Source organism: Vulpes vulpes, chromosome 2 (genome assembly GCF_048418805.1).
Source record: "Vulpes vulpes isolate BD-2025 chromosome 2, VulVul3, whole genome shotgun sequence".
Lineage (NCBI taxonomy): Eukaryota > Metazoa > Chordata > Mammalia > Carnivora > Canidae > Vulpes > Vulpes vulpes.
The window spans coordinates 108,995,731-109,010,722 of record NC_132781.1 but is presented as its reverse complement, the minus strand read 5'-3'; the positions used below and the strand labels follow the sequence as shown (position 1 = coordinate 109,010,722).

The 14,992-nt window shown below is 42.1% G+C and overlaps 2 protein-coding genes across 8 annotated transcripts in view; one reads left to right on the top strand and one right to left on the bottom strand.

Annotated features, from left to right (window-relative positions):
* Positions 1–6,852, top strand: part of SEC61A2 (SEC61 translocon subunit alpha 2) — a 26,229-nt gene extending 19,377 nt beyond the window's left edge. For both annotated transcript variants that reach the window (XM_072749538.1, XM_072749539.1), the window contains 5 exons: positions 47–207; positions 513–710; positions 2,528–2,719; positions 3,396–3,472; positions 5,753–6,852. In XM_072749538.1, coding sequence (XP_072605639.1) covers positions 47–207; positions 513–710; positions 2,528–2,719; positions 3,396–3,472; positions 5,753–5,939 — 815 coding nt within the window. In that variant the 3' untranslated portion in view covers positions 5,940–6,852. The remainder of the gene's footprint in view (positions 1–46; positions 208–512; positions 711–2,527; positions 2,720–3,395; positions 3,473–5,752) is intronic.
* The window catches only part of NUDT5 (nudix hydrolase 5), a 26,689-nt gene continuing 18,513 nt past the window's right edge, over positions 6,817–14,992 (bottom strand). For 4 of the 6 annotated variants that reach the window (XM_072749540.1, XM_026016557.2, XM_026016551.2 and 1 more), the window contains exons 6-10: positions 13,833–13,928; positions 13,104–13,205; positions 11,577–11,585; positions 11,389–11,442; positions 9,108–9,348 (exon numbers count right to left, since the gene is read on the bottom strand). In XM_072749540.1, coding sequence (XP_072605641.1) covers positions 9,239–9,348; positions 11,389–11,442; positions 11,577–11,585; positions 13,104–13,205; positions 13,833–13,928 — 371 coding nt within the window. In that variant the 3' untranslated portion in view covers positions 9,108–9,238. Of the gene's footprint in view, positions 9,349–11,388; positions 11,443–11,576; positions 11,586–13,103; positions 13,206–13,832; positions 13,929–14,992 lie in introns of all 6 variants that reach the window. The other 2 variants (XM_072749541.1, XM_072749542.1) reach the window with 1 other exon arrangement.

Here is a 14,992-nt window from a genome sequence, read left to right as displayed (position 1 = left end):
ATTTTGGGTAAAGAGTTTACAGTTAATTTCTCTCTTGATTTATCAGGTACCGAGTTTGAGGGTGCAGTCATAGCACTCTTTCATTTACTGGCCACCAGGACAGACAAGGTCCGCGCTTTAAGGGAGGCCTTCTATCGTCAGAACTTACCCAATCTCATGAACCTCATTGCTACGGTTTTTGTGTTTGCCGTCGTTATATATTTTCAGGTACGTATACTTGCTTCACTGAAGTCAGAGGGATATGGATTTTTATTTTGCTTTCAAAGAAAATAATTCCATTTGAAATGTCCATATTTAACCAGTGTTACGGAATCTAGTCAAGCAAATGATTCTATTCCTTAGACTCTAAGGTGCGAGATATTAGTGGTGATGGCACAGAACAGGAGTTCTGTGTGGAAGGAGAAATGCCAGTGTTGCTTCTCCCACTCCCCCTGTATTGTTCTGCTTGTCATCTGTGTTCATTACTTGAGATGTGCAGTTACTCTTACTTCCTCTTCATTTTCATTTTCTAGGGATTTCGTGTTGACTTGCCCATCAAGTCGGCCCGGTATCGAGGACAGTACAGTAGCTATCCCATCAAGCTCTTCTATACCTCGAACATTCCCATTATTCTCCAGTCGGCCTTAGTGTCAAACCTGTATGTTATTTCCCAGATGCTGTCTGTTCGATTTAGTGGCAACTTTTTAGTAAATTTACTAGGACAGTGGGCTGTGAGTATTTTGTTATTTATTCTAAGCATTCAAATTTACTGTAATTTGCATTTCGTGGTTGTATTTTTAACTGAAAGAGATGAGCCATAATGGAAGCCATTGCTGTAACGTTTTCAGATTCACTTACCTGTAGCAGAATTTATCATTCATTTAGAAAGATTGATAAATGTTGTAAAACTAAGGTGGGCCAGGTACTTTGTATTAATTTACTGTTGAGAGCATTTTCACATCTCATTTGAGGACCTTAAGGTTAAAATCACAGTGGTTCTCATGAAAGTGGTTCCCTGTTTTGGTATCTTATTCAGCTGTTGTCTAGAATATTTTTTTTAAAGAAGCTCTTTGCTGATTATATGTGGGGTGCTGAGATCTCCTGCTTTGCCCCCATTTTTCATGGCTCGAGTGGCAATAAACTAGTTGTGATTAACTGGGCTAGAGATAGGCATGTGATTACTAGACTGGAGAGAGAAGAGAGTTACTAGAAATAGAATCCAGCACTTTCTGACTTCCCTTTATAGATCCTGTCATCATAGCTTCTTCCAGAGCAGTCCAGCCACGTTGTTACTGAAGTGTGAGTTCTTGTCAGATTGAATTTTACCTGGTTTAAGTTCTGTCATATGACCCAGGAGCTATTTTTCCTCCTTAAAACCATAGAATTAAAAGAGACTATGATCCTTTATTCTTTTATAGAGTACATAATTGTACAACTTGAATTTTACCAGCTATTTTTTATAGTCCTTATTTCTGAAGTACAGTGTTTCTTCTATGCATTTATCCTAATATGCTACCTGTTTCATTGTAAGTTACATGACCTAACTTTCTTCTACTAAAGGTCTTTTTTTTTTTTTTTTTTTTTAAGTTTAAGAGGATAAGAGAGTAACTCTTGAGTGTTAGTTGAAGGAAATAGGATTCCCTTTATCCATAGTACTCTTTTTCCAATCATGTTATGGAAACGTGACTACCTGTGATGAGGGAAGATGTGGTCCCTCCCCTTGTGAGATAATAATCCATCAGTAATTATTACTGTAATAATTTCATAGCAATAAATGCATTTTGTGGTCTTATGTAGGTTGTGTTGTGATCTTAACTAAGTTCCTTTTTAATGAGAATTACTAGAAATTGAATTATCTATAAATAATGCTCTTGATTGGGGATTAGTGATTCTGGGGGCACAGTAAATAAATGATACTGAAATGTATATTCAGGAACCAGACACTTTAATTATTGCAGGCAGAAACTGCTGTTCTATCCCTCCCACCCCAAAACTTACACTGTTCCTAGTTCTGTTACTGTAAAAATTCTTGAATGTTTATCTGGATAAAAATCCTATTTTAAATATTAAAAAATTACTTCTTATACAAACCTATAAAGTTTAGGCAGTGAGTTGTTAGTCATCTGTCAGTATTTCAGTTGATTGTATTCTTCATAGAATTTTTTGAAGTTAAAAGAATATGTTGTGTACTCTTGTACAGTGCAGTTTCAGATTCTAAATGTAATCAGAGATTGACTGTAAATGTAATTATATTCCTGTCTTTAAGAAGAGAGGGAAGATTTTTTTGTAGGTGTATTGTAATGTTGGCTTTTAAAAAATCACTCTTTTGTTAATACATTCACAATGTCCTTTATATAATACATGCTCACTATACAATTTTGGAGGAGTGAAGACATTAGACACAAAAGTCTTTCTAAGTTACATGGAATCGTTAGCTGTAGGTGCTTTGAGCTTAAAGATTTGTAATTTTTGAGGAGTTTGAAAAGTCATAAAAATGTATCTTGACCACTTGGGTTCACCATCTATCCTTTTTATTCTTGTTCTGTAGGATGTTAGTGGGGGAGGACCTGCTCGTTCTTACCCCGTGGGAGGCCTTTGTTACTATCTTTCTCCTCCTGAGTCCATGGGCGCCATATTTGAGGATCCTGTCCATGTGGTTGTTTATATCATCTTCATGTTGGGATCATGTGCATTCTTTTCTAAGACATGGATAGAGGTGTCTGGTTCCTCTGCTAAAGATGTAAGTATTTGTTATATTTGAAAATAAACGTTTTTAATTTCAAAATGGTAATTGAAACACTCTTACTTTTGTAATTTAAACTTTTAAGTCATACTTTTTTTTTTTTTTTTTGAAGATTTTATTTATTTATTCATGAGAGAGAGAGAGAGAGAGAGAGGGGCAGAGACACAGGCAGAGGGAGAAGCAGGCTCCCTGCAGGGAGCCGGACATGGGACTCCATCCTGGGTCTCCAGGATCAGGCCCTGGGCTGAAGGCGGCGCTAAACCGCTGAGCCACCCTGGCTGCCCTAAGTCATACATTCTTAATAATGATCCCTAGAGGGTTAAAAACTGGTTTCTGGAAGGTGGAAAAATTCTTAAGAGTTTTACAATGGTTTGTAAAACCACCCTCCAAGGCTGAACCCTACCCAACAAACTCTTACTCCTTAGTATTTAATTTCTGTTTAGGGAGGTGATAGATTAAAAAAAAAAGATTGAGAAACAATTGTTTAATGTGTGGGTACTAGGTGGTGTGCAGCCTTGAGCCTCAGGTGTAATGGAGAGGATAGGACAGTGCCTACCTCAGGGCTCTTGTATTTTATTTAGTAGTGTGTGGGAAGTACTTCACACAGAACCTGGTAGGTAGTAAAGTGAAATATTTATAGTTTGATTTTAAAAGTTGCTTTTTCTCTTGGCAGGTAGCTAAGCAGCTTAAAGAACAGCAAATGGTAATGAGGGGCCACAGAGATACCTCCATGGTTCATGAGCTTAATAGGTAAGGTCATGAGATCTGATCTCTGTGAGTATGTGTGTGTATGTGTATAGTACAAATGTATTTGGTTTTTCAACCTTTAATTTACTGTCAAATGTTATCCTATTTGAACATGAAGCATTTTTCTTCTGCTTCACACAGAAGAACCAAAATTTAACAAAATACTGAATTGTTCTCTAAAATTGTTCTCCATCAAAATTGACATCTAAATGATTTTAAAAATTGAAATTGTGTTCCCTTCACTGCTCAGCCCAGTATTAAAATATTCTTGAGTGGAGATCCTCGTTGTCTGGCTGCACATAAAATCACCTGGGAGCTTTCAAAAAGTACTGATACTCCACCTCTACAACTTGTGATTTATTTGGTCTTGGGTCAATTCTTCCATTAGTCTGTTTTTTGATAACAGCTCTACTGTGTTATAATTCATACCATGTAACTCACTCATTTGAAGTATATGGTTTAGTGTTCTTTAGTATATTCAGAATGTGTAATCATTACAGTGTAATTTTAAAAACATCTTTGTCACTGGAGCATCTGTTTGGCTCAGTCAAAAGAATGTGCAACTCTTGATCTTGGCGTTGTGAGTTTGAGCCCCATGTTGGGTCTATAGATTATTAAAACAATAACAACAACTACAACAACAACAACAACAACAACAACAACAACAAACCTGAAAAAACAAACCAAAAACATTTTCATCACCCGGAGAGAAACCTTGTAACTCTTGGTTATTCCCCATTCCTATCGCACCTTCCCTTCCCTGAGCCTACTTCTTACTTTTGATCTCTAGATTTGCCTCTTCTGGACATTTCATATAAATGGACTTGTCATCTTTTGTAAATAGCTTTTTTCACTTAGCATGAAGTTTTCAGGGTTCATCCATTACTTATGAATAATACTCCATTAAATGGATGTACGACAGCACATTTGTTTATCCATTGATCAGTTGGTGGAGATTTTGGTTGTTTCCAGTTTCTATCAGGAATGATGCTGTTAAGGACGTACTTGTGCATGTTTTGTGTGGCATATGTTTTCAGTCCTGCAGGAGTAGTTGGGTGGTACAGTGATGCTGGTTTAATGTGTTGAGGAAGCTACCAGACTCTCCTCCAGAGTGGCTGCACCGGTCTGCGTCCCACGAGCAGTGCGGCTCGCCGTTGCTGCGCGTCCTTGCACAGTTCCTGCTTTCTCATTACAGCCACTATGTGGGTATGAAGCGGGAGCTCACTGTGGTTTTGATTTGCTTTTCCTGCTGAGTAATGACATTGGATACTTTTCTTTCATGTGTTTTATTAGCTATTTGTGAATCTTCTTTGGAGAAGAATGCGCAACTCTTGATCTCAGGGTCGTGAGTTTGAGCCCCAGTCTTTTCAGATCTTTTGCTCATTTGTGTTGTCTTTTGTAAGGTTCAAAAAACAAATATTTTGGATAGACCCCTTCTCAGGTTTATGATTTATATTTTGTTGCCATTCTATGGGTTGTCTTTTCACTTTCTTGGTCTCTTTTGATGCACAAGTTACTAATTTTGATGAAGTTCAGTTTCTCATGGTTGCTTTGTGCTGCTTTTAGTGTTTATCTAAGAAACCATTGCCTCACCCGAGGTCATAAAGATTCATTCTTGTTTTCCATTACGAGTCTCGGCTCTTCCATTCAAGTCTGTGATCTGCTCGCAGCAGTTTTTTTTTGTTTAATGTGAGAGAAGGGTCCAGATATCTTTTTGTGCATGTGGATGTCCTGTTGTTCCAGAACCATTGCTTGAAAAGGCACTTGTATTTTTATGAAACTCAGAGTCGTAGAACGAACCTCCAGGTACCCAGCTCCAGCAGTTGGCCTCATTCTGCTCTTCCTGTTCATCCGTCATCTCCCCCCGGCTTTTTTTCCCTTCTTTTTTGGAGTATTTTAAATACAATCCCATTATTTTTAGCAGTGCTCCAGGTGATTCTAACATGCAGCCAAGACTGTGAAGAGGATCATCCACATCTTATCACATATAAATTTGATACTTAGAAAGCATTTTGGAATTTACTCTTCATCTACAAGACTGAGCTACAGACGACCTATTTAAAATAGTAAATATTTTCATCTTCAACCTGTCAAGGATTCTTTTTTTTTTTTCCTTTTCCTGTCGAGGATTCTAACCTCCTGCTATTAAAAAAAAAAAAAAAAATCCTGTATGGCTTCTCCAGGCTGTTTACTGGTTTCTGGAAAACAGCGGCCCGTCTTGGCCTGGTCAGTCTGCCCCATGGCCGTGTGCGCGCCCCGCCAACCGATGGCTCTGTGTTGCAGGTACATCCCCACGGCGGCAGCGTTCGGCGGCCTGTGCATCGGCGCCCTGTCCGTGTTGGCCGACTTCCTGGGGGCCATCGGCTCCGGCACTGGCATCCTGCTCGCCGTCACGATTATTTATCAGTATTTTGAAATTTTTGTCAAGGAACAGGCTGAAGTCGGTGGGATGGGTGCTTTGTTTTTCTAAATGTTCCAATATTTCTTCTTGTGTGTATGAAAGGGAGAAGAATTTTGGCACATTGTTTTTGTCCAATAACGCGATTCCCCTTTTCTTCCCTCAGTTTCTTGTTTCCCAGTGCTCACCGTCCCATTTGTGCAATGGGCCCCGAGCTAAGCCTGTGTGCAGCATTAGTACCAGCTGCCTTAAAACTAAAGTTTACAGTATTCATTCACAAACGTACTTGTAGTGTCGCCCGTGATGCTGGAAACCAGTGTTCCCGCCTTGCCCTGTTCAGCCGTGCCGGTGAGATGGTGACGTGGATCAGTTTTGCACACAACATTCAGAACACTCACTATTCCCCCCACTTGTTTAAAAATAAATGTAGTTCAAATTGCCACTTTCCAGTATTTTTGAGCTTATTTAATGAGTTCTGGAACATTTCTATCTAATCTGTATTTTAGATATAATTAACTTTTTATACTTTTTTAACTCCTCGTATCCACGTTCCCACCCTCCCTCTCCGTCCACTCCCCCGACTGGTCCCCTCTCAGCTGCCACTTAGCCCACGTGGGCAACATCGAGCTTCAGTTCCAGCTGTTCAGGAACAACTGCTTGTGTGTGGTTTCCACCCCCCCTCCCCCCAGCCCCATTTTCATTCCTTTCTTCCCAGTGACAGCAGTCCATGCTGTTTTACTGTATTGGCTATGCCTTTGAATTCCAACACATCGACACATCGCTGGAGAACACGCTTTCCAGATCTGATGGCCCAGTTTTTTTTTTTTTTTTAATCCCTAAAGCAAAGATCTAATTCTCAAGCAATGTCTGTAGTTCAGTGGGGGCGAACAATGAGTAATTCATGCTAGCAATTTGTGTATGTTGTTGTACTTTACAGCAGCAACATGAGTGTCAATAGTAGAAAATAAACTTTTATTTAATAAAATTGTTTCAGTTTGTGTTGGAAAAATAAAATCGGATACTAAATGATTTCTAAGATTATAGGTTCATCTAATCATACAAAACCCATCCTGAGAGGTCTGTGGTCACAGGTCCAATGGAATTACAGTTTTGGGTTTGATCCTGAAATTGCTCAGGAACAGGGACCAACTTAAAAGCTGCTCAGTTATGCGATGGACACTGAAAAGAACAGGAAAACTGTCTCAGATAACATCCAGCCTCCGTCTGAAACAGCAGAAAGTTTGTGCCCAGTGTCCACAGAAACCAAACTTAATCTTTGAAGTTCCTTTTCAGAAGTAAAGGTTTCCAGTGTTTCCTTTCTTAGCGCAGGAAGTACATCTTACTCAGGTCAGGATCACAACCCAACAATGATGACAGGTGGGCAGATGCGGTGGCGGCCAGCAGGACAGGACAGTGGTCACCAGCAGGACATCGCAGGGCCTCGGGCCACTGTTACCATAGACACATGGATCCAGTGGCATTAGGATATATGCATACATTTTTTTTTCCCCCAAGAGAAGGTAGAAACAAAGTTTCTTATAGGAAACCTTTCAACTTTTAAATGCTGATAAGTTAACAGGGCCAGCCCAGGGAAACCTCCAGACTGCCAGCTCTCAAACTGCCCAAGTACAGCCTTTGATGTTGAAAGGTTAATATAAGTGGCATTGGGGTCTGTTCTACAATTGAGCGATCACTTCTAATTTGCACTCTTAGGGGGAGAAAAGGGCAGAAAGGACAGGTAGGGGTTATGAAGACCTCCCCTGCACCAACATTTAAGAGTCGGTTCCTCAACTCCTGTGTGGAGCGGCTTTGGAAGAGCTAGTCTGGAGACTGTGCCTGAGTCTGTATATTTCCCATCGCCTTCCGTGTCTTGACTGTGAAGGAGGGCAGTAACAAGGGAGATTAGAGAAGTCGGTCTTTGGAGAGCTCAGGGAGGAGGAGTAACATCTCTGGAGAATCATGATGCCTATGATTAAAAACAGGATTTTTTTTTCTTTTTTAAAGGGTTAGGGGCACAGGGCAAGGCTACTATTAGAGCAAGTGGTTGGGTACCAATATTTGCAATATTTAAAGTAGACCTGATCTAGACAGTTCTCCAGTTCCAAACACAGCTTCCCCCTTTGTCTAGGAAGTCTAATAGATGTTATATTTTTGCTCACAAAAATACCTGTGGATACAGAGATGAAAACAGTGATACACACTGAATACACAGTGACCCTGTAGACAAATGAACTGTAGTAGAGCATTTTTGGCATTAGCATCCTGGTTTTACGTGGTTCGAAGAGCCTAAAGCCAGGGCTGGACAAAGGACTTCGGGCTGGCCACGGAGCATCACCCTGAGACTTCCGCTGGGTGCTCACCTGCAGGGTGATAGTTCTGGAGCTGCTGGAGACCACAGAAGTCAACACGGGCCGAGCTCAGCCAAAAGATGTGAAAATGGCCCAGGACACTGGGAGACCTTCTGGGTGACCGGGCTTTAGGCATGGCAGGAAGTGGAAACAATGCCCTCCTGTCCTCCACTCTAAGGTGGTTGTATTGGGTTTCTGGAACTTGCTGGCTACATTCATGGTTTTAAAACCAAGACAGTGATGCCCCCCACCCGCAGCCATGTAAATGGATCTGGTATTAGGAACTTCAAATACTTTCTCAGGTAAGGATAGGAAATGAAATTCTAAAGCATATACACCTGCTTGAGAGAAGGGCCCTGTATATTCATTGGCTTCTTAACCTCGTTACAGTGAACCATTTTCCATTGCTGAAGCGTTTGTTAACCTTTAGTACGTAGGTGGGCAGGAGGACGTTGGCCAAATGTAAACATCTGCTTCTCATAGATGTTGTTCTATGTTGACTTTACACTCTGCTATGCAAGGATGTGTATTAATTCCATATAGAAGATAATTAGGAACAACAGCAAAGTCCCGACATAGGTCTTTAAAAAAAAAATCTTTGTTTAAACATTAATGTAGTAATAAGCAGTTATTTGCATTCCTAGTTGAAGTTTCAGCTGAGGCTGAGAGCAGCTGACCCAATTTGGAATTCAGGTCATTTTTCCTCTAGAAATACTTCTCTATCTGTCGGACTAGATTAGATAAGTAACAGCTGAGCTTTAAAAAAAAAAAAAAGGAAACTGGATTAAAAACTAGGTATCTGCATTTATGTTCTTTCTCAATATTTGCCAGAATTTAGCACTTAAATGAAGACTACAGCCTACCTGTAATCACAATTCCATATCACCACATGTATTCTGCGTTGGCTTTTATTAAATGAAAAAAGCTAATTTCAAATCTACATTAAGCTAAGCTGAATACAAAGTCTTAGTGAAGGAGGCCTGGTGGTCTTGTTTATAAAAACATGGCTACTGTCCTTTGGCCTTAAAACTTCAGGAAAGGCACTTCAAACGGCTTCGTGTTTGCATGCTTCAGTGCCAGAGCATAGGAGTAGACCCTGGCGTCCACTGTCAGATGTTCTTCAGCTACCAAAGCTGGAGGAAATAAAGAACACAAGTTAGATAATGAAGGGAGTCAGGGATCATACTACCCCCTGATCAGTCGTCAGTCTGGATGCTGGAGATAGAGTGGTGACTGAGACACCTTCTACCTTCAAGGGTCTTAACTCTAATAAGACAGAAGAAGAAAAGATACATAAGCAGGATTACGTTTCCAGCAAAAGAACAAGAAAGCGAGCAAAGATCACACACATCTGAGATGATGCTTGTGTTAAAACAACACAGCTCTAAGCTCACAGATCAAGGGTTAACTTCATTTATAGCCCCTCTAGGTGATTCTTCAGTCCCTCACTGAGGGAGTTCCTGGGTCTCCTCCACTGCCGGGGAATACGTGCTTTCCATGCACATGTCATGTCGTGTGCCTGTCAGGACTGGAATTCTAGCAGCAGTGGGGTCTCGGAACCTTCCACTGTACAGCGAGCTTTAACAGGAACTGTTTTGCTCAGGGGGAGGTTATCAGACTGGGGCTCCTGTCACTTGTTTTCCTAGCCACTAGTTTAGGGACACGCTCAGAGACATGACCCTGGAAGGCAGGGTGAGGTCCTCTGTACATGGCAGGTGCCTGTAAGTGTGGAAAGCTATTCTTCGTAGCAAACTAATCCCAAAATACCTTCTCAAATGGTACTTGCTAAAGAAATGGTTTATTATATTCTGATTCTAAAAGGGTTCAATTCCCCCTTCCTCTTTCTACGGATCTGCCCTTTCCACCTTCCTCCTTCCCTCGCTGTCTTCCCCTCTTCTGAGGCTAGACGTTAAGCTCGATGGAAGCGAGAAGGAAGATCTTGGAGAGGATACTTCTCTAACATAAGAACATAGTCAAGACCTACAGCATCTAACATTTAAGCCCCTTAGTGCTAACATCTCGTTTGACTCCTGCCTCCTCAGGGACAGGGCCTCTTGCTCCTGTTTTAGGAGACGAGCGGGGAGAGGCCGTGGACCGTGTTCCAGTTGGTGACGGAAACGCGGCCCGCTGAGCCTCAGACCCAGGCAGACCCGACGCTTGGAGCCGTGCTGTCTGTTCTCGCAGCCACAGCTTTCTCTGGATAAACCACGGCTTGCTTCTGTGCGAGCACTTCTAACTCAGACCCCAAGGTGCTCTTTACCTTACGTGTAGGTTTTAGGACGGCAAAGTAGGAAGGGAACTTTCTGGGAATTCTGAAATCCCAGTCCTTTTTGCAAGCTCATACTTTTAAAGCAACACGGCATCGGAAATAGAACTGTTAAGCCACTGGTTCTTAGGGAAGGGGCAGAAGAGATGGCCCTCAATGCCTCAGGTCAAATAGTGCTTCAAGTTATTTTTCGAAGTAAAAATTGTAAAACATCCAGATTACAAAGATGATCTGTTCTTTTACAAGTGAGTGAATGGGGCCCTACCAGCCCCACCAAGGAGCTCCCTGCAGAGCTTCTCTCCGTCCTTTCATTAAAGGACATTTGTCTGCATAATCTTATTTATTTTTTACCAAATCCCTATGAGATGGGCTGGCCAGGAATTACACGACGTAATTACCTGACCAGTGATTTACCAGGGGTCACACTGCCAGTTTGGTTCATTATATCAGCATATTGCTCTTCATCTACCTTAGTCTTCATAGAAGGAATATTGTTATATTCTCCTCTAATTTCTGCCCTACGCGAAGCCATCCAGCAGGCTGGCATTGTTGAGCATTAGCTAGGAGATACCAACTTATTAGGTCTCTGCATTACCACGGATTACAGATTTGAGGTAGAGAGCTTTTGGCAAATCTGCAGGAATGTGATCTTGACTATTCTATAGGGAAAAAACCTAACCCTACTGAATGCTTTCACTTGACATAGAATATTTTGCTCGTATTTTCAAACTCTGCTACCCAGAAAGGAAAATTATTGTTGGTTAACTGCAGTTGTACCACAGTCTCTAGGTGTCTGACTTTAACAAGAATATAATGACAGAAATGGAATTCCAGTAAGTGCCCCACCGGATGGGGGTGGGGGTGGGGAAAATCAAAGAAGTTGGGGAATAGTCTTAAGAATGCTTACCATCAAGTCTCTTCAGCAGGTCATTCTTTGGTAAGGAAATTACTTCGACAAATTCTAAACAAACAAAGTGCGAGTGAAAACAAAGCTGAAGAAGGAGAGGGCCTACCAGAACACCACAAAATGCCTGCTGCCATTTCCACTGCGCTGAGCCATACACATGGTCAGCCACTGCTAGCTGGGTAACGTACCTCCGTCTCCTGAAAACAAACAGAAGGAGGACACTGGAGCGCACTGTGGTCAAACACCAGGAGGCTTTTGTGCGAGATGTCCCAAAATGGGCATAAAACTTCCACAGAACCCTGGGTCTCCTAATTTAATCTGTGTGCATGGTGGTGAAAAGCATTCCAACAGCACAAATTATTGTTCTCCAAATCAGATGTGTACTGGCAAAATTTAAAGACTGTTCTAGGATATATACGTATGTATTTTTAAGCTGTTAAAATACACAGAAAATTCACCATTTTAACTACTTTTAAAGGTATAGTTCAGTGGCATTAAATACATTCACACTGCTCTGCAGTCCTGAGCCCTGTCCTTCTCTAGAACTTTTTCACAGAGAAAAGGCACCCAGTGAACAGTTCACTTGGCACCCAGTGAACAGTCCCCAGACATGCTTACCTCTCGTCTACTTTCTGTCTCTGTGACCATATGAGTTTTAGGTAGCAATATTTATGCTTAAATTTTTTTTCCCTTTTTTAAAAGTGAGCTGTATGCCCAGTGTGGGGCCCAAACTCATGACCCCAAGATCAAGAATCACGTGCTCTACTGACTGAGGCAGCCAGGCGCCCCTATTTATGCTTTTTGGTCTAAACACTTGGCATGACGCTTTCGGAATTCCTGCTGTCACAGCATGTGCCAGCAGGTCTCCTTAATGGCTGGTGTTCCACTGTGCACGTACACTGCGCTTTGTTTATCCATTCATCTGTGAACTGGGTGGTTACCCCTTTTGGGTGCCATGAGTGATGCTTTATAAATGCTGGTGTCAAGTGCCTGTTGGAGCCCTTGCTCTTTGGGTGTAAACCCACGAGTGGAACTGCAGGCTCGTGGTAATTCCAGTCAGCGCTGAAGACTGCCAACTCTTGCACTGTGTATCATACACGTATCTGCAACGTGAACGCTGAGCATTTACAATCAGCTGTGAGGTGGCCTGGAATATTCAGGAGTACCCGAGGTGGTGAGAAGTGGCAGCGTGTGGTGGCACTACATGACTGGTATGTGCATGAGCACCGCCTTCAGCGGGGTGGGAGGCCACCTGGGACGGCCAGAGGCATCAAAGCTCAAGTCCAAACTTGCGGAGAAAGGTAATAGCAAGGAATTTCCGAAACGTTTCTCTAAGTACGGAACTCTGTGAAGAATAGCCGCTGTCCTCTAACAATTATTTCTGCCATTCTTACCATACACACGAAGTCTGAAATCAGCGATTTTGAAGATTTTCACTATTTACTGCTCAGACCTGTGGCTCATGTTAAGTGGGAATAAACTCCACATAGCAAATAATGGAAATATTGCAATTTAACCTTTTATAAAGAAAGCATAAAGATCAGTAGGTGCTGAAAGAAAAAGGCTAAAGGACCCAAGATTAGGAAAAGAGCCTGGAATACTGATGAAGTATCTACAAGCCTGTTATTCTTCTGACCAGTCAGACTGAATCAGTATCAAGTTGAACAATATTTAACCCAACAGAACCACGTTCCACGGAGCCACTGCACACTCACCTGGCTTTGGTTTAGGTCTCACATTTTCAGCATCATCTCCGTTAATAGTTACTGTCACGATGTGTGTGGTACAGTTTGTCAAGCCTGGATCCATACACACAGCTACGGAGAGAAGCAACAGATCATAGTGACACACACCAGTCATGTACCATTTGTTTCATTACTTCAATGTCTTTGGGAGAAAACTGGGCTCATAATTCATAGCGGACACAGAACCTGTGCAGGATAATGGATGGTTGGCCCGGTTTGCTCACCATAGCTGTAGGACTGCAGAGCACAGGTGTAGACAGCATTCGTACTTTCCCCCTGAGGTCTTAAGTTTGGTAAGTCTGAGGGGTTAAGTCTCAGGGGTAAAGACAGTACTGCCATGCTGTCAACTCCTTTCACCACATGAAGAAAAAGATTCCAGTGAGGAGCTTGGCATGTGGATGAGCTAAGAAAGCATAAAGCTCAGGATGTGGGAAACTCTGAAAGGTAACGAATTGCACATTTCTTGTCCAGCTTTAGGGCCTTCTTGTTCACACTGGCTCTCCTGCGGATGGGAGGCTCACTAGTAGATGGTAACCACATCTACTTAGGATTTCCCTTCAGTCAATTAACCAAGACAAAAGCCGTCTGCATCCTGAGCATAAAGAACAGCCCAACAGTCCTTTGCACACACAAGAATCTACCACTTGACCAATGTTCAAGAGCCTATCCCTGAGTGCACACCTGGGTAGCAGTACACACCTGGAGAGCACTCTGCGACATCACCTTTATAGCCAGTTTCTTCCTCAAGCTCCCGAAGAGCAGCTGCTTCTGGGCTCTCGTTGTCATCGATGAGACCTAGAAGTCCAAGTCATTTGTGAGGTGGGCTAGGGAAACCCTGGTTTTTGGAACCTCTCCTTCTTCTGATATAATTGCTGTTTAGCTACACAGGAAGAATCAGAGGACTGTGAAAAGTGGCTGGCTGGGTAAAAGAGATTGAGGAACTTTTATAAGAAACAAAGGCCAAAGAATAAAATGCTACGCAGATTGAGTAGGTTCCGTGAGCTGCCACCTGTTCCTCTTGTTTAGACCTCGACTGTTTTCATGAGCCACTCAGCACTCGTGTTGTTCTGCAGCTCAGTGCGGATTCCCGCAAGGATGAGTGGCTGGGCTGTGTCACTGGCATAAGTTACAGACCCAGATATGTGACCTGGCCCACGAAGCCTGGCACACTTCAGTTTCTTCACCCAACAGTGTCACCTAATTTGCTTCCCCCCTCACAGAGCAATCCTGAGGCCTGGAGAGAAACACCAGCATGAGCATCACCTGCGAGGGGGAAGGATGGGAGGCTGACAGGCTGTAGGCAGCTGCTGTGCTTGGGGAAGCAGTAACTAGAGAGGCCATGGGGGAAGACAGCAGAGCTTGGGTTATTTTACCTAAAAGGAAATAACACAAAGAAAAAGTAAAATAGAGGCTATTCTATTACTTTTTAAGTTATTAATTTCTCCAGTGAAATGTCTGGTAAATGAGAAGTTGGTATGGGTATCATGGGGCTGGACTTTGAAAGTACAAAACCTACACCACTAATGATAAGTAAATGAGATGTGATCTCTTCAGATGCGAACAACCCAGTTAAGTCCTATGATGACACAGAGCTCAAATTCAGGATAGCTCTACTTAATTGTGCAACTCAAGAGAATATTCTAGTGGAAATTAATACAGTTTCCTTGGCCTGTGTACATACAGGACAATCAAACTCATAGTGTTTGGAGTTAGGAGTCTGGCCTAGTTACTACTGTAAATTTCTTATCGGAGGCAGATTGCTAGTGACAGAAAATGAATTCAGCTGACAAATTAGCAAAAAGCAATTACTCAGAAAGAAGCTAGAAAGAATGCTGCTGAGCGGTGGCTTGGAAAGGGTG